The sequence below is a fragment of the Phaenicophaeus curvirostris genome, chromosome 26 (assembly GCF_032191515.1).
Source record: "Phaenicophaeus curvirostris isolate KB17595 chromosome 26, BPBGC_Pcur_1.0, whole genome shotgun sequence".
NCBI lineage: Eukaryota > Metazoa > Chordata > Aves > Cuculiformes > Cuculidae > Phaenicophaeus > Phaenicophaeus curvirostris.
In genome coordinates this window covers 3507849-3527171 of record NC_091417.1, presented here as the reverse complement: position 1 = coordinate 3527171, position 19323 = coordinate 3507849, and the positions used below count along the sequence as shown (strand labels likewise).

The 19323-nt window shown below is 49.1% G+C and overlaps 1 protein-coding gene across 1 annotated transcript; it reads left to right on the top strand.

The window, feature by feature from the left end:
* The first annotated feature begins 4545 nt into the window (after positions 1-4545).
* On the top strand, positions 4546-7376 carry HOXB1 (homeobox B1). Its single transcript, XM_069876922.1, has 2 exons — positions 4546-5246; positions 5967-7376. Exons 1-2 carry the CDS (start codon positions 4658-4660, stop codon positions 6290-6292), a joined length of 915 nt encoding a protein of 304 aa, XP_069733023.1. The 5' UTR covers positions 4546-4657; the 3' UTR covers positions 6293-7376.
* The last annotated feature ends 11947 nt before the right edge of the window (positions 7377-19323 follow it).

Below are 19323 nucleotides of genomic sequence, written 5' to 3'. Positions count from 1 at the left end.
TAGGACCCGTCGGGCCTGCCAGGTGCTGGATTTGAATGAGACTCGAAGGCTTTGGGACCCCTCGGGTTCAGTCTCGGTCCTCCTGGAGCTGCCTGAGCCCTGGTGAGGGTCCCTCGGGGTGACCGAGCTGTCCTGGGGGGGGGGGTTCAGCCGGGATGAGGAGCCCACAGGGTCTGTCTGCTACGAACAAGAGCACAGGAGAGGCACGTACAGCCCTTTCCTCTCCCCTCTCATCATGTAGAAAGGCTTAAAGGAGCCTCGTTAGTGATATGGACACACCTCTGCCCTGGGGACCACAGCGAAACAGCCGATGGAACTCACAAGGGAACAGCGCAGGTTCCCCAGAGCTATCGGAGGAGGAATTCGACCTTTTGGCACAGGAGGAGGCGGGATTTGAGGAGTTTGTGGCACTCTGAAGAGGATAAAACACCAAAAGGAACGTTTCTCGCTCAGATCTTCCACACAAAATGCTGGACAGGAGAGTGAAAACATAAAAACTACCCCTTCCCCTGGCTCCATCCCTCCCTCCGGAGGATGCATGGACATCCCGACCCAGGGAGCCTCAGGACATGGGGCTGGAGCTGGTCCTGGTCCCACCCACCCCGCTCCGAAGAGGCAGATAATAGTCATTACATCTTATCTTAATTGTCTCGTGTTGACTTTTCAGCTCGGAGATAGCCCGGTGCTTGTAACTCATGAAAAGAATTCCTTCTGCACTTCTTCGGACTCTCCATTATATCGAAAACACTTGAGCTTAAATCAAAATATTCCACTTTCTGCAATAGCAGCTACTTCTCGTATCACCAAACTCTGAGGCATTTTTCCACCCACTATTTTATTTTCCCCTCTTCAGTTTTTAGCCCCAAATATAACTTAGCGGGCTATGAGCTAACCAAGGCACACGCCGGGGCTATAAATTTATCTGACAACTTCTAGGGACAAGTCCTTTTTGGCGATAACGAAATCCGCAGCCAAGCACGCACCCCCTGAGCCAGCAGAGCCGCTTATAAATCAACCCCCGCGGAGCCAGGGGTGACATTTCTTACGCACCACACAAACTTTCTCCGCAGAGAGTTCTATTTATAACTCCAAACCGAAGCATCTGAAGACTCTGAGCACTCTGGAGCCTTTGGAAATGCTTCATTCCTTCTGAGTCGCCTGCACAGAGACCTCGCCGCTCTGTCTGGGGTGAAGATTTCTTCCCGCAAGAGGCATTCGAAGGTTCTACCCCCATGCCAGGAGTTGTTTCAAAGAAAATAAACCAGCTCCTAGGGAAAGGAGAGGTGTTCCCTCGACCCCGCTCCTGGACGGCAGTTTCTTTTTCCAGGAATCAAAGAGAGAAAATCTCCCCGCTGTCTCTCCATCCTCATCCATCTCCAGATATTTTGCTTTTATCCTGTTGAATTAAAGACAGCAGCCACCTCAAACGATGCCGTGTGTTGTGTAGGGGGTAGGAATAATTACCGTGTTCTTCAATACATAAGTGAAAATCAAGCAATAAATATAATAAAAGGCTAATTAACTTTTCGGGGGAGGAAGAGAGAGGGAGGACAGAGCTCTGATAATCTGAGAACCTCCATTTAGATCTTTTCTTTGATGGCCTTGACTAGCCTCCTTCTCTCAACTCCCCATAAAGGAGATTTTAAAATAAATAAATGTGCAAGGGAGAGCGTTAGGTTGTTATAAAAAGATCTGATGCCTTTTTCTCCCGCAGGTTACGAAGGTCTGAGCCGAAACTGGATGTCACGCCTTCTCCACAAGGGCAATTAAAACCAATAATAATAATCACAGCAGCGAGTTGACAAGGGATCCAGGGCAAGAGGCTAAGCAGGAAATTCGGGAAAGCGATTTCCAAGCGATTTCCCAGGGTGTCTGTATGGACGTTGGCGCTGCGGCCTCTGAAAATATCGCGCAAGCCAAGCAGTTTGGTGAAAACCAACTCACTTCGGGGGAGTAAGAGGAGCCAGAGGGCAACCTGGGCCGAGGAGCAGCTCGTCCTGCCCGGGACCGTCAGCCTGGCTCCTCCGGCTTCTCCGGGAAGGGGAGCCCAGGGGAGCCCAGGGGAGCCCAGGGGAGCTGGTCCCGGGCAGGGGAGGGGGCTCCCAGCATCTTCCCTCCCGCCGCACCCCGAAATCAGCCCCCTCATCTGCTGCCTGGGCTGCCACAGCAGGTAAGAGGTGAGGGGGTAAGACATGAGGGGGTAAGAGATGAGGGGCTAAGAGCTGAGGGGTCTGAGTGGGCTGCAGGGAGGAGCAGATGGCGAGTGGCGAGCGGCCCCGCAGTGTCCCGGGGGTGGGGAGAGCCGGGGGCAGCGGCCCCGTTCTGGCTCCAACACCCCATCTTCTATGATCTGACAATTACCTCACCAGAGGGACAAACCCCACCTTTGCCAAAGCGATTCAACTTCGCACACCCCCTCCTCGGCTCTAACTTCACTTTCACAACTCAGTGAAACAACGAGATTATCCTGCTGATGGTCTCCTCGTTTCTGATCCTCTCACTAATATCTTCACTTTCCCTAACGCTGGGGTTGAAGCGGCTCCCAGGAGCCCCAGGACCGAGCTTCATCCCCTGCTCTGACTGGGATGTTCGCTGCGAAACGAATGAGCCCGTCCTATCCGACTTTTCCATCTGCCAAGGAAACGGTTTCACCTCAGAGCTGCTCAGCTCTGAACTTGGGTTCAGCCTTCGCAAAGAGGAGTCGCAAGCAAAACATTTCCCTCCAGACTCTGCAGCAGCAAGCTCTCTTGGAGCTAATTCCGAAACTACAGGAGCCAGCTGGGTTTTGATGACATAAACCATCCCCTTAATGCAGCAGCGGAGTGAGATCATGGTGGAAAATTATCAGGCAAAACGAAAGAATTGATTCAAAGAAGAAATAAACATCTATCCTTTTCTTTTTTTTTTTCATTTTACACCCGTAAATCATCTATTGTAAGCATCGTTTAAATATAATACATTCAATTTAAAAGCGAGCGCAACGTAATATAAAAAGCACTCCTGGAATCAATTTAGAAACCGATTTCTCTTGCAAGGGGAACACGAGAGTTGCTTTGAATCTTTGTAATCACTTTCGGTTGTTTTATGCAAAACAACAAAAAAAAAAGAGGTAGCGAGTTTCTGAGAACATTTGTAACTTAAAAGATTTTCTTCTTCAATATCTCAGCATCAGCAAAGTCAGCGGAATAAATGAATAAATAGGAACGTAGCTCTGGAAATTGTTTTCTCCTTATTCTTTTTGTTGAAGGACGAGAGTTGTGGTGGGCTGAGCCACACGTTTTCTCTCGGGGGGTTAAAGAAGGGAGGAAGGTGGATGCTGTGGCTGCCTGTGTTGCGGTTTCTTAACAAATGTTACCCCAACGTGTTGCATCGGCCAAACCCACCAACCAAAGGACGTGTTTATGCCTTTCAAAGTGAACTTTTGGCCTGGAGGAAAGAAAAAAAAAAACACAACCCAGCCCTCGTGGTTCTTCTTAGAGGCTGAATAACCAGTAAATATCCTGACAAGTAACAAATGACTGTGGGCGTCATATTGTTGGGTGCTCTTGTCTTCCCTCTGCTAACAACTAAATAAATGTTGCCTACCTATGTTTCCATTCTCTGAGTAGTGGAGTGGCCAGCCTGAAGTCAGAGGCTTTCCACCTACTCATCAGCTGGACTCTGCCAGGGAAAACTCCATTCTGACAACGAATTTGGGGAAAGATCAAACCAGGTTTGCCCTGGAAAAGCAGAGCTTAAAGTTCCAGCGTGGGTTGAAGCTCTTAATCCATCTCCTGTTTTCTGCAGTGAATGTGTAGGGACAGAGAGATCCACAGACAGACACATGGATCATTTTGTGTTCTATTCCTCCAACTGGTAAGCTGAGCATGGTATTTCTCCAACAAAAGACATTCTGTCTTCCTAACTTTATTTCGTTGCCTCATTAGAATATTGATTTGATTACATTGCTTTTACCCACCCTGGTCCTAGGCACAAAGCCGGTGTGGAAAAACTAAAACACATGGAGCGTATCTTTCTTTGGAGCTTTTATTGACTCCTCAGCCCAGCAAACGCCAAATGTTCACGCCACTTTCTAGGGAAATGTTGGAAATGAAGAGAAGAGCATCCTTTTGTGCTGGGGGGAAGAGGAGTCAGACCTCCCTACCTCTTTTCCCTTTTTTCTCACATGGACCTAAGGTGGGAAAAAGCTTCTTTTTAAGTTGGGGCAAGTTCTGTTGGAATTGGCATGACTTGGGGGCCTTTTTAGCACTTAAAACAGCCTTGATAATTCTAATTCTTCCTCCGGTCCCTCTTCCCCCTCCGCGCACCCCGCCTCCCTCCTCTCTTTGAAAGTCTTTGAGGAAAGATTTTTGACGTATTCGTGTTGTTATCAGATTGATGGGCAGGGTTTGATTGAAACCCCTTTGTCATGCAAATGCCAGGGCTGTGATGGATGAGCTGGGAGAGGGGACAAACTTCAGGAGCCCCTCGCCCATTGGGCTGGGGGAGGACCACGTGGCAGCCCCCCCCTTGTCCCCCCCGGCCCCACCGAAGGCTGCGGGGTTCGAGGGCCAGCGAGGCATGGAAGGAAGTTTTACAGCTTTGACATACTACCTAAAGGTTGTAGGGCAGGCGGGATCCCCCCCAAAACGGGCTGACCCTCCTCCATCAGTGGCAGATGGACAATACGAGGATGAACTCCTTCTTAGAGTACGCAATTTGTAACCGTGGGACGGGCTCCTACCAGCATTTCGAGCAGAGCTCCCCTTCCTTCCCCTCCTGCTCAGGTAGCCCCGCCAGGGACACTTTTAAAGGGGACGGGTGCTTCGGGGTGGGGGGCAGTGGGGCTGCCCCGCTCCCCCAGCAGAGCCCCAGCTTCCACCCTCCCTCCTCCGGCCGCCCCATCCCCTTCGTGGGAGCTGCCCCAGCCGCTGGGTACCCTGCCCAGACCTGCAGCCCCGGCTACGGGCCCCACCAGCTCTACCTCGGCCAGCAGGACGCGGATGGGGTGTATTTCCAAGCGGCTGGTTACCCCTCCAGCGTGGGATCCAACCTCGGCTCCCTGGCAGAGAGCTTCTGCGGGCCGGCCGGGCAGTACCCGCAGCACCTTTACGGGCAGGATCAACCCAGCTACTTGCCTGGAGTTTACAGCGACCTCTCGCCTTCTCCAAACGAGGACAAAGAACCTGCCTGCCCCTCCGAGCCGTGTCCCGGCACCGCGCAGACCTTCGACTGGATGAGGGTGAAGAGGAACCCACCCAAGACAGGTGAGTTTGGGGAACGCGGAGCTGGGCCGGGACGGTTCCCACACCTGGGAGAGGAGGGAAACGGGGTGGGTAGAGCCCAGCCCGGCAAGGAAAGGTTGTTTCTTCCCCGGGGTCTGTACCCAAGGTAACCAGGGAACACGGGTTGGCTTTGCTTTGGGTTTTTGGTTTATACACCACCTCATCGCTAAGGAAATAATACAGATTTTCCAGACTGAGGGAAAGGTCTCTGAGCTCAGTCCCCTGCAGGCCCAATGAGATTTCAGCCCAGCTCGGAATAGGAAACGTTCCGGGCTTCCTGCTTCTTGCACAGTCGTGGCTTCCATCTCCCCTATTGTTCAACTTCCTTCTCCACAATCTTCCTTGAAGCACAACCTTTCCTCCACCCCACATCATCACCCTCGCCCTCCCCCTCCACTCCTTCTCTCACACCTTCAAGGTTCATGGCAGCTTGCAAGGATCTGGGGTGAGGGGAATGGTTGTAAGGGAGGGGGGCAGCTCTGCAGAGCCCGAGAAGATCTGTGTCTCCAGGTTGTATCCCTGGGTTGGGAAACCAAGGATAGCTGAGAACCCAGGAGGGAGCATGAAACCCCAGGTAGCAGAGGTGGAGAGGGAGATGGAGGTGAAATGTCCAGGAGAAGAGGGGAGCGGGGAGAGCCCCCATGTCCCAGGGGGGGAATTGCTCTGGCTGCTCCTGCCCTCTTGGTGTTTGCTCGTCAACAGCCAAAGTGTCGGAGTACGGACTGCTGGGCCAACCCAACCCCATCCGCACCAACTTCACCACCAAGCAGCTGACGGAGCTGGAGAAGGAATTTCACTTCAACAAGTACCTCACCAGGGCCCGGCGGGTGGAGATCGCTGCCACCCTGGAGCTCAACGAAACCCAGGTCAAGATCTGGTTCCAGAACAGGCGAATGAAGCAGAAGAAGAGGGAAAAGGAAGGTCTTGCCCCGGCTGTTGCCTCCAGGTCTGCCAAGGAAGCGAGTGAAGCCTCAGATCAGTCCAACTGCACCTCACCTGAGGCCTCTCCCAGCTCGGGGTCGTCCTGAGAGGCACAGAGATGGGCCTGGGGCTTTCCTCGAAGGGCAACCGGTGCCTGCAGCCCCTCTCGCACGAACACGCATCTCCCACGCACAGCCCCAGCTGCATGGGTGCAAGAGCAAGGCCCTCTTCCCTCTCCGGCTGCCTCCACACGTGTGACACCAACCCTCCTGCTTGCATTCCTCTCTCTTAATTTATAGACCCTCTGCACAACACCGGACTCCAAAGGAGCAGCCGTGTCCTCGTACACCCTTAGCAATAGGCGTTGGTCTCAGGGAAGTCTCTCCCTCTCCCTTCTCCCTTCCCTATAGGAACTGCACTTTCAACTACAGGAACTTTAAAACGAATTTAGTTTTCTCCCGTTTTAAAAATGTGCACAACGACTTTTGCCTGAAAGAATACTTCATTTGATGTATTTTTTCCTCCCTGCGAGATTGTAAAAAAGTTTTGGGTGTTTTTGCCTGCTTCCTTTTTATTTACTGTATGTATATCTTGGAATGAGATCTGAGGCGCCTCAGATGCTCGAGGCCTCTACGAAGACCCAAACCAACCCCAAGCAGAAGAAGCAACTCCTCTGCTCCCATTTTGCACTACTACTGCTTTTTACAGGGTTTTCTACGCGCTCTGCGACCGTGGCTGTGATTGATCCTGGGGGAGGAAGGGTTGTGCTGTCAGAGAACGAAGACACGACCTCAGGGTGCTCTGGTCACTGTCGCAGGAGGTGTGAATGTGGATGGGAACAAGGCTGGGGGGGCCGCTTGGCTCCCCCCGGCACTGATGCACTGGCTGCTATTTATTGTACGTCCCGATAGCCTGAGGTCTTGGAGTGAAGTAGCACGGTTCCTTGTACCCCTACCCTCTTAGGCTTATCGGAGTCCCACAAAAACATTATTTAACCATGGCTAAATTGTTTCCCTTCCTCACTTTTGGGTAGGACGGACTGAAAACCACGGCAGCTTTTGTTAAAGATTGTTTGAAAGGGAAAAACGTCATTGAGAAAAACTAGCAGTTTCTTAATTGGAATCTCCTGTTTCCCCCTCCACTCCCTTCCCCGTGCTCTGTATCTCGAAATAAAACTACCTCAATCTAATAAAGTTTACTTTTTTCCACACGCAAGACTTTGAGCCAAATGGAAATCTCTGCCGGCCAGGGAAGTGAGTGACACGGGGAGGGGGGAGCCTGGGCTCGGAGGGAGGAGGAGGAAGAAGGAAAAGGTCTTCGGCTGCTGCCAAAGCTCCAGAGAAACCTCCCGGTCCTGCTTCCCGTGGGCTGGTTCCCTGCGACCCCAACTCAGCACCGGCAGCATCGGGCTGGCCCCGACAGGAGAGGGTAGAAACGTGGAATTATTGCACAGCTCGGCGGGGCCTGATGAGAACAGAAAATCATCATCATCCTCAGCATGAGCATCCCGGCACGGCAAGCGGGTCCCGCATCATTGAAGCAGCATCGCTAACGGGAACGGAGCCGGGGTGGGGACACAGCGGAGGCTGATTCAACCCAAAACCCAAAACCAAAACGAAGCGTCAATTTGGTTTCCTTCCTTTCGCTTCCCAAGGCGACCTCTGAAGCCTGTTCCCCACAGCATCAGTATCAGAGTCGGAGCCCACAGAGCCGCCCCGGGGAGGGGATGGAGAGGGGGAGGCAGCGGCCAGGGTGCAGCAGCTCTGACCTTTTTACCTCGAAAAGCCTCTGGGGTTTCTAAACAAGTAAACAGAGGGGCTGCCAGCAGAAACAATTGTTCTGGCTTGGTCAGATTTGCAAATATTTTCGGTGAGGAGGGCGTGGGGTGAGGGATGAGCGCAGGAGATGCTGCAGCCGAGCCCGGTACCCGGCCCGGTGTGTCTGGGTGGCAGAGCATCCCTCTGCCCCCAAGGTGTTTCGTCCCCTCATGGTCCTCTATTACTCGGAAGAAAAGAGTTTGGAGTAAGCAATTAGCTCAGAGATAAGGTGAGGGGGGAAGCAACAATAAAAAAAAACAAACCACAAACCAAAAAACAGAGGGGGAAAGGGTAAAAAGAAGAGGAATAAGAAAAACAAGCAGCAGCCTGCAAAACATCAGGAGAGGAAAAAGAAAGCACAGGCAGCCAGATTGACTTCATAACCTGTTGGGTGTGAACCAGCTTGGGTTAACCTGCTCGTTGAACCAGCGCTATTGAAGGATCTGTGTGATTTAAGCTGTCTCATCGCGACAGGGCGTTGTATTTCGGAAAGCCCGTGGGCTTCCACGGGGAGGATTCGCCCCCGGTCTCTGCTCGGCTGAGGAGCTGGGGGGAGAGGAAGGGCAGGGGCAAACCGGAGGGCACCGATGTGTCAGTGTGTCGGGCACAACAAAAGCTCTCGCTTCCATTTGAAACTCAAAGGGAGCCTCCGGAAGGGTCCAGAGAGGGTGTCGATTCTCCCTTACATATGTAAGTCCCTGCAGGCCCCTCCCTGCCCCATTCCCCTTGCCCCCCTCGCTGCCAAGTCGTGTTTCTCTAACAACGACCACCGCACACGGCTAATCTCAGGAAGCCCCTGCTCTCCCTCCAAGTTTCTCACGCTCCCTTTTGTCTTAAGAGCCCGAAACCCGCTGGAAAGGCCACTCCAGGACACCCGAGGCCGGTCAGGGATGCTCCTGTGAGGTGCTGAGGGGCACTCGTGTCCTCCCCACACCCAGAGAAGGAGCGGGTACAGGCGCTTCAGTATCCACGCAGGCACCTGTGTGTCCGTAGGGGAAGTGGACGTGTGCTCCATCCACACCGCATCAGTGTAGGGTGCAGAGCAAGAGCCACGCACGACTTCACCCCATCGCAGTAGGACTTGATCACAAATACGAGGTCTACACACACTCCTTTGGTTTATATAAACGATACACAACGACAAGGCTATTTTTTTTTGAGTCACCTTCCCTGGAGGGGTTTAAGGGACGGGTGGACGAGGTGCTAAGGGACGTGGTTTAGTGTTTGATAGGAATGGTTGGACTCGATGATCCGATGGGTCTCTTCCAACCTGGTTATTCTATGATTCTATGATTCTATAACCCCATGTGTCTGTGGGTCCCTGGAATCGCATTTTTCATGAGCAGAAAAATTAGCCGAGTCCCCCTCCACTCTCACACACAAAGCCACGTCTTAATGGAGATTTATTCTTTTAATATCCCAAAGGAAGGGGAAATTCCCAGTTAAAGAAACGGAACTGTGTCAATTATTAATGGCAGTCACCACGCTGTCCCTCTGTGGGAGGAGGGGAAGGGGAAGGGATGCCCAGAGTCTCTGGTCTCTGGTTCTGTTCCCAGAGTAGAGACCCCAGGAGTGCACTGGGAGCTCTGGCCTGGCGTGGTGGCTCTTCCAGGGCCATCTGTTCCTTACCCCTTGGTGTGAAATGTTTCTCCTCCCCCCAGAGCGTTTGTTCTCACAACATGAAGCCCTTTTGATGTCGGAAGAGCACATTCTATTAAATAATAATAATAATACTCTGAAGACCTCCTTATATTCAACTCTACTTTGCTGGCTGCTATTAACTACCAGAGCCTCTATGCTCTGAAGGTGTGAAGCCTTCCTGGGAGTCTCTGTCTGGGGAGAAAACCTCCCCCCAGTGACCACACTGTGGCCAGGTTGGGCCGGCTCTTAAAACCCTTTGATGCCTTGAAGTGGAGAAGAAGAAGGGAGGAAGCCTTCTGGGTTTCTCCAAACTTGTTTCCCACAGAAAAATTAGTTAGAGGTCACCCCTTCCCCAGCTCCTGGCAAAACCAGGGCAGGATGAGAGCAAAATGTTTTCATCACACAGTGAGTGAGTCAGTTCTCAAACAGAGTTTGAGATGCCCATGCCCCTGCTTACACGCTAACACTCCCAAGGGAGTCGATACACCCTAAATCAGGTAAATCAGGAGGGATTTTCATGCCTGCTAAGTTTTCTTAACGTTTTGACATGAACACATTTTTAGGTGTCACTGAAATCCCTGGAGAGGTGGGTAAAAGACCTGCAGTTGTGGGAAGCGCTGGGTGAGAGCCACTGCCCTCAGATCCAGATTGAGCAGGAGAACTTGCAGCCCTTCCCATACCTAGCACAGTTGTGCTGGGCTCTGAAACCAAGGCATATATGCGTTTATTTGGATGATATGTATTTATAGACAGTGTATTTCACTTGTATTTGTACCCAATATACAGTATATTTATTTTCCAGGATTCCTGCTGCATAGGTCATCTGGATTTAAGGTGAGCGACCTCCAATTTGCTGTCTCATGTCCGATACCAGCTGTAATGCCTCCTACTTACATCGAAGGGCCACCCCTCGGTGCTGTCCCCTCGGTCACCCCTCTGCCCCTCAGCGATTTGCTTCCACCAACACAGATATTTCAGCACCGATCAGCCCCAGGGTTGTTTTAGCCTCTCAGGCAGGTGAAACGAGGTCTGGGGCAAAGGGCTTGGGTGGGAGGAACAATTGCAGAAGTGAGTGTACAAAATGTTTCCTTGCTTTTCAGAGGCCTCACCTATCCTTTCAGTTTACACTGGTCTGACAGCTCCATTTCAACCCCAACCTTCACATGGACTCGTTCAATATTTACTCAGGCTGATGGGTTTGCTCAGAACTTGCCTCCGTCAGCCTTGCTCTGTCGGGTTCCCTTCCCCTCGGGCCCCGGTTCACACAAAGTTCAGCTTGAAATGAATTCACCCAAAGATGGGACCAGCTTGGCCTGAGGACCAGAGGTGGGGGTCAAACCAGGGTCTTTGCATCCCAGCCAGCACTCAGCACTCCCAGCCAGGAGGCTGCTTTGAAAAATTATTTGGGGTTGAAAAAGAAAAAAAGCCCTGGGCCAGGGAGGACACACCAAGAAAGGCAGGAGCTGCTTTTCAGTGGGGAGAGCACAGGTCAGCCCTTCCGGGAGGGTGGATAGTTCATGGACGTTTACTCTGCCCGGGGGGCTGTGTGACAAGGAACAACCCTGCAAGCTCAGTGCAACCAGAAAAGCTGCAGCAGTACAGAAATGTACATATATATATATATATTTACATGTATTTATATATATGTATATATATAAAGCATAAAGTGCACACGTGTGTATTATAATATCAGATATTATCAAAATCTATAATTTAATATGTAAAAGTACACCTGACAACAAGGGATTAAAACCTAAAACAAGCAAAATGAAGGCTGATTTGTTCCTGTCTAAAGCAATGCCAAGGGAGGTGGCTCTAGGTAACAGCAAATTGATATCTCCATCAGCAACGATAATGAGAGACTTCTCTGAAAGCCTTTCAGTAGAAGAGTAAACCAAAGTCCGATGTAGAACTGAAATATTGCAATGAGGGGTATTGTAAAACTCCTATGTGATCCCAATATAAAGAAAGAAGACAGAACCACAAGACAAATCCAAAGGAAATAAGAACTGGGTTGATACACAGGGCAGCTCTGTGGCCGAACTTGAGAGGTGGCTGAGGGAACAGGGAATGGTCTCAGAGATGTCTCAGGAATACGGTGGGAGCCGAATTTGCCCCTCTCTGGGGAGCTGGGTCTCTGGTAAAGGCAGGGAGAGCTTTATTTTGGGGACCTGCCGTCTATCTGGGGCTTGACCAAAAGCCCATGCGAGTTTCCAGAGGGTTTGGGAGCAGAGCCTGGGGTGGGAGCTCCAACCTGAGAGCTGAAGGATCCCGCGGAGGGCAGGGTTTGAAAGAACCGCTGTTGGAGGATCTACAGCCTGGATATTTGCACCCTTGTAACACCTGGCTATCTCTGAGAACCTGGGGCACTTGAGGTTGTGAGTCTACAGCCCCTTCACACAGCATTGCCGAACAACCGTGTGTAAAGCAGCTCTTAAAATCAGGCACGAGGAGGGGGAGCTCCCTTTTAGTGTCCATAATCCGATGAGATTTCACGGGTTTGTCAACGGCTATAAAATTCGGGAGGTTAGCATGGTCCCTAAGGAAGCTGGTGGGGTGGCAAAACACGAATGCTTTGGGTATAGGAAATAAAAAAAAAGAGGAGTGTGGGGAATCTCCTGGTCTTTCCCCCGGGAGTCAGTTCCGTGGGAATATTCCCCTGTGGAGATTTTACCTCGCTCTGCCTTCATTTGATTTCTTCTTTCGTTCATTAACACTGCCCCAATAATTTTCCTTACCTTTCCCAGCGCAGCAGCGGGTGCTTGGAGTCTCCCGTCGTTTTTTTTTCTTTTTTTTTGGGTCCACGTCTTCCCAGTCTTTTCCCTGGAGACAGCAAAGCACGGAGCTACACGTGGGAAGAGAGCAGGGAAACCGTGTTAGCAAAAAGACACCAAAGGGCTGTTTATTCCAAATAGAGAGCTGGCACTGGAAAAGCCGGCAAACCAAAACATATCTCATCTAAAACCAGCGTGTCTTTGACTTTTACTAAGAGTTCAAGTTGGTTTTGTCAAGCTAAAAGATCAAAACCACCAACAAAAAGCTTTTCTCACAGAATTTCCCTAACTTAGGTGAGAATATTTTCCCCTCCGCCTGTATTATCGATATGGCTAGGAGGAAGGATTTTTGTTTTTTGTTTTTTGTTTTTTTTAGTTCCTACTACAAAATATTTATCTGTATGAGTTACTCCGAACGTGACACACCTGAAAATATTGGCATTGCTGGGATGAAAAGGATCAGAAGGTGAAACCCAGACCCCTGCTTGAGTCCCTTTCACTTCCATTGCCCTGTGAGATGGGCACGAGTTCAGCACCCAGCGAGGAAACACCGAGCCCGGTTACAGAAGAGGATAGGAGAAAAATGCTTTCTTAATGACACTTTAATTGTGTTTCCTACGGAAGGATTCGAGATAGTTCACGTTTAGACGCCGATTGGCAGAGGAGAGAAAATAGAGCTGCTCCTGGCAGTTTGAGGGCTCTCGTATTTCAAAGGCGATGCCGAATGTTGGGGATAAACCCCCCCAGCGTGGGCAAACAACAAGGTTTTGGAGCAAACACGATGTATTTGGAGAGATGCTTCTAAAGACGGGGCTCCCCGGGAGGACGGGGGCCGCAGTTTGCGGCAATTCCAGCGGAAAAATCTGTTTTTTTCCCGGACTTGGGTAGATTCCCAGCTCCCCCCGCTCCTCCCAGTCCCCTGGAAGGTCCAAGGCGCTTCCCCGCTCCCCGCTAATCTCTGCTGAGGCTCAACCGAAGCGATTCAATGCAGTGGAAGCTGCCCCTGCATCACTGGTACCCAGTTCTCTAGCAGTTATCAAAGGATAAATCCTTTCCTCACTGGATTCCCCACAGCGAAATGGGTTTATTGCCTCCCAGAATCCTTTCCCCAGCCTCTCTCCCCTTTTCGGTTTTATCTCCTCTGAGCCGAACAGCAAATAAATGTTATTTCTGCGCCTTAGGAATTGTCCTAAATTATTTTCCAATAAAAGATCAAAAAAAGTTGTGGCAGCATTTCTCTGCCACAATTATATTTGGAGGGAATCTTGTAAAGAAAAAGAAGTTTCCAGGAATCATTCTCCACTTCCTCTCTGTCCATTTGCTCCGTGAAGGCTTCTCTTCTCTTTATTATTAATGGATTTGGTGAAGCTTTTCCTGCAGTTTGGAGGAATACGCTAGCAAATGAAAGCATCTCAGTGATGGATGAGGAGCTGGGCTTTAAATCAGTCCCTACTGATACAAATTATTTTAATATGCCCCTTTTATGATTTATTTCAAATTTATGAAGTAGCGAGCTATGCTGTAAGACTTGATTATGGGGGCTGCCTGCAAAGTTATGAAGTCTTGCAGGGGAGCTTTTTTTTGAAAGGGTTAGTATGAATTCAGTGCATTCACAACTGTGTTGCCCAGGCTGTGCATATCAAGGGAAAGTAAATCTTTTTTCCCTTGACCCGTACCCTGCCTCTCCTCCACACTGGAGAGGAAATTGATAGTGCCATGAACATCAGCAGGCATTCTCTGTGTGTTTAATATTATTTCTGCTGCTCCATCAACCCCCCTCCCCTCCCCAAATAATACAATCCCAACACAAAATCTTTATTTTCTCTCAAGATAATACGGGGAAGAAGACTGAGACAGGATTCTGTACTGTGCTTGCTATTTTCCAGGAGGGTGAGGCTCTCGCTCTGCTGTGAAGGGGAGACACTTTCTGCTTCATGCACCTTGCAGCCAGATATCTCAGATGCCGCAGCTGAAGTGGTTCTTGCCCCGTGCTCTGACTCTGGTGGCTGGGAGGGCAGAGGCATTTCTCAGGTGTCTTGGACCAAAGCCACTAGCTGTTCTTGAGCACAGGGCAGTTGAGTTGACCAGCTGAGTGCCAAGCTCCATAAGGTGATGCCCTCTGCAGCCTTGTAACGAGATGCAAACGAAGGTATTTATTAAGGACCTGAATTTTCGCAATGTCTTTGACCTGCTGTATTAAGCTTTGTCCAGTCATACATGAAACACACTGAGTTTTAACCAGCCTGCATCATCAGCACTGGACATAAATCAATTGCACAGTCTTGGCTATGAAAGGTATGACTGGAACCTCATCTGGCTTGCTTAACTGTCTCTGTGCCAAGGCCTCAGCTCCCTGCTGGGCTGGACTGTATTCCAGATGCAGCACATCGTATTAACTGACTTCGGTGGTCATCACCTCGCGGTGAACAGAAACATTCAGGGAAGCACAGGAAGAGGATACATGTCACTGAACTAATGAATTTGATACATGTAAAGCATCTGAGGGTCTTTTGGCCTCTCTCCCTACAAGACCAGATCATTTCAGGTCAGAAACTGCACTGTTTCAACAGCTTAACAGGCTGAATTTCCTTCTTTCTGAAGACCTTTGTGCAAGCTTAAAACTCATTTCATAAAATTGGCCGTGTCCCAGCTACTTGAACATAAAACAGTGATCAGAGGTCAACAGCATCAAGCTGAAACTGCTGTTTTTGCCAGCGAATTCAGAGCTGCATATCCTCCTGGAGTGCCCTCATTGTGGTCACTAACTGGAGAGCCCGCGCAAGGTGCCAGGGAGAATGTGCCCCGTCTTTATCCGTAAGGAGGGGAATGGCAGGGGAAGTTTCACCCTGCCAAGCTCCCTTCCCTTCCTGACCTCAAGGAATGGAAATCCAGTGCCAGCAACTCACCTGAGCTCCAGTCTGTGCTGGACAGTATCATTTGCGATGGGTTTTGCTTTTTTTTTTTTTTAACCCCTACAGCAAACCCAGGCTTCTGCTTGGCCTTAGATTTGCTGAGCTCATTTTATATAAACATCAAAACAAATTTATTCTCAGTATTTACCAGCTTACTAGAAGTCAAGCAGCAGCATGAGCTTCCCCTGCTTTCCTGCTCTCAGATGTGTCCAACGTTGCTGAATCTCTACTTTTTTGGCTAAATTTTCTTCTATGGTGTGGCCACATTGCTGAATAAAAGGGAGGCAGGGGCAGCATTCCAAGGACATTTACTCACTAGCTTATTTAAAACATCAAAACCGTAGAGGTTTTCTGTCTGTTCAGCTCCTACAAGACAAAACAGGCAGAGATGGTTGCAAAACTTCTCCTGATGTTACTGCAAAAGGATTTTAATAAAAAATAACTGCACACACGCAAAGGCTCCCAGCAAGATAAAAATTCTCCTTGATCTGCTGATAGGAAGGAATCAATGAGAGTGGCAGATCAAAGGGAGAACAAAGGCCAAACCTCTGAATAACCAAAGCAATGTTGTCTCCTCTTCTACATCAGCCCTCACAGTTCTATCTCCTTCCCAGGTTCTTTGCGGTAAAGAATTCCTACAGCAAATAATTTCCAGAAATTCAGTGTTTAAGTAGCACAATAACCCAAGGATCTCAGGGAAAAGAAGGAGGATTGTTTTTCATAATGTTTCTTAGAGGCTCCATGTCTTTCAGTATCTTATCAGTTTTGAAATACAAGGCACAAAGTCTCTAGCACCGTTGGGACCAAAAGGTTATCAGCATGTAAATACCTGAGCTGGAAAGACATGTTTGAGAAAGAACAGATAACATTTCAAACATACTTATAGTTCGAATCCTTTCCAGCTTTTATCCCAATTTCACCTGAACTTTCACAAGTAAAGGTGTGCTTCTAATAACCCAGCAGATAAAAAATGGTTTATCTCAGATCAAGAGCAATAGAACCATCACTGGGATCACTTCTGTTATTTGCTCTTTTTGTTAGAAAGCAACAGCCAGCTCTTTCTTTTAATAAAGAGTTTTTAAACATGCATCTGAGGATGTGAAACAGGAAACAGGGTAACTGTGCAAAAGGGATTTTACTGTACCTGGGACCAAGGAGGAAACCGAGGCAAAAGAAACAAACGTGGCTTTCTTTTTTCTGCACTTAGGCAAAATTGGAAAGAAAATCCAAGATTTCTTGTTCTCAGAAGTAACCACTAGACAATGTCAGTTCTTAGACTACAATAGTTCTTTCTATCTGGAAAGGAAACCCACTGGCTCAGAGGCCAAGACTTCCTGTCAAAACAGGTAAATGACAGCTAAAAATGCCAGAGGATATTTTCAAATGAGGTAGGGAAGGAATTCAGCTCACACACTGTTTTCTCCTTATGCATGGAAAATACCTTGATATTGAAAATTGGAAGGGAGGGCCTTGGTTTGAAAATAAACCGAAAGAGAACGCTGTGCCTCTCATTTAGATGCTGAGCAGGCCTTGTGGGATTTTGGAGAACCTTAGGAGACTGGAGACCTCTATTCAAACTGTTCAAACTTGTCTTTGAGCTGGCAGGGTGAAAGAGCCTCTGGGAACTGGTCCATAAGGGCCTCTTGAATTAAGAACTAATCAACTCACAAACCCAGCGGCAAACGCATGCTTTGCACTGTTGTCTCTAGCAGCCTCAGACAGCAAGGTCAGGACTCACTTTATTAAATATGGGTGTTTGTAACAACATCTCCTGTCTGGGATGGCTTCCCTTTCTAATTACTGGTGCTGTAGTGTGGAGAGAGAGCTGAGCCTGGGGCACCATCCATCTCTTTCAGGTGCATCACCCTCTGGACTTTACTGACTGCATTGACCACATCTCTGCTGACCAAAGAATTTCTGGGCAACCAGCTTAGATAAAGATGGCTACAACCAAGGGAGTGGTTCCTCCTTGGAAATTGGGTTGCCCTGATCCTTGGTATAAGTTGGCATCACCCGATCAACTAAAAACTCACACAAGGAGAGAGCAGAGTCTTCAGAGGACAACTCAGGAACTATGTATCACAACTGTTTTAACTGATAGTGGAGCAGTAAGATGGTATAGAACTATCTCAGACACAGGGAAATGAGACTGACTGACTGAAATTCACCTTTTCCCCTTCCCCTCCCATCCATGCAGAAGCGGAGAAACTGATGCCTAGATGAGGTCAATCAAAATCCTGCTGCTAAATTATGAGTCAACTGAGTGTATCATGATTTGCACAAATTTCTTAGAAAGGGCAGATCTGGGAGATCACGTGCTGCCGATGGCATTTTGACCAACACAGAGCTGGTCCCTATAGTAAACTCCCTACTTTTTGCCCAGTCAGCTTCATGGTCTGTCTCATAAATCTCTGTTTAAGAAAGATCACACATTAGTGGTTTATCTCTGGTATGTGCTACCCCATGTTTTCCCCACTCACAGCATATTAGTGTCACGCAGGTGGGGAGAAAGCAAAATAAACATTATCAAACAAGGGCATCAAATATTTAGTGTAGAGGTTTCTGAGTGCTTCAGGATGAGTGGGACTGTTTAGATATCAGATGTTCTCCTGCCAGGTCAAATGATCCAGTGCTGAGTAATGGCTACGTTCCCCCAGCCACCTTTGGCCATCAGTGCATTATCACCCCTGCCCTTTAACTTTCTGTCCAGGGCAAGAATCACTTTCTTAATCCAGCATTTCAGCCTAAAGCTGTTCCAGCTGAGACACAGGATTGTTTACAGAAGGTGCTGGCTCCCTCCCCTCCACCTGGTTTCTGTCTGGGCCACACTGTTAGGGATGAGGGCAATACATCATTTATCTTGGCCTCATTTCACAGGCAGGTCCCGCTGTCATTGTGCTGTTGGTGTCTGGAGGTGCAGCATCCTGATAAGCACGCTCTGCTCTCCGGTGGGTGAGCAGCCGCCCAGCAGTCAGTAGATGATCTGTGCTTTGCTTGATACCCCCCGGTGTACAGAGTGCTGCAGGACACGGGATCCAGCTGGCAGGCGCTAACAGGAGTTTATGCAAAAGGGTCAAGTGGTTCTTGTGTTCCAGGGACCAATAGATACTAAACGGGGGGGATTTCTCTCTGGCCCCCTCCAGGAAAGAGGCTGGAATGACAGGAAATTGTTCATATCTTGAGGCTGAATTAAACCCTGACATAACCCCAATAAGCCCCTTGCTTTTGCAGGGGCTTAGGATTTCAAAAGCAAATGGGTAAGCATATGGGTCAGCTTTTTGACAGGGACATTTAAAGGGATTGCTGTTCGAAGCAGTCCAAGTGAGAAACACCATCCATATCTGATCATACAGGAAAGGAGGGAGAGAAAGGAATTATTCAGACACAGACCTTTGTAGAGTTTACAAACCTCCATGGTGAGTGGTATAACCTTGTCTTTAGCTAATGGGTGTCAGGGAGAAAGTTCCCTTCTGAGCAGGTGATTTGACAAATGCATTTGCAGAGATCTCTTGTATCTCCCAGTATGGCAGCTGGTGCTGTGTCTTGTGAAGAGAGACTCAAGCCAGAAGAAACAATGGTCAGATCCAGCTCCAGTTTTATGACACTGTAAATCCTGTACATCACTTCAGACAAGACATTTGCTCTTTTTCTATGCTCTTTTCTATGCTTTCTTATAAGAAAGCCAGTGGACAGATGGTGGTGGGAAAGCTCATCTTAAACTGAATATTTGTTCTGTGGAATGTTGTCCAGGATATTGTGTGATGTTGCAGCCCCACAGTAGGGCACTGGCCTCAGATACAGCTATTTTCAATTACAGGGAGCTCACTGTTAGTTACGGGGCAGGGCTGGTGGCACTATGTCCAAGGAACAATTATCCAAATGGGCTGGAATGGGGTAGAGAGGGTGTGACATCTTTTTAACAATAAACCCCACTCACACACACCTTAGGACTCAGCCTTCTGCTGTCTTTTCCTCTCTGACAGCATTTCGACCT

Excerpts from the sequence above, each read along its gene's own strand:
- HOXB1 (XM_069876922.1), top strand. The coding sequence starts at position 4,658 with ATGGACAATACGAGGATGAACTCCTTCTTAGAGTACGCAATTTGTAAC. Across the intron at positions 5,247-5,966 it reads GAGGAACCCACCCAAGACAG|CCAAAGTGTCGGAGTACGGA; the intron begins GTGAGTTTGGGG and ends GCTCGTCAACAG.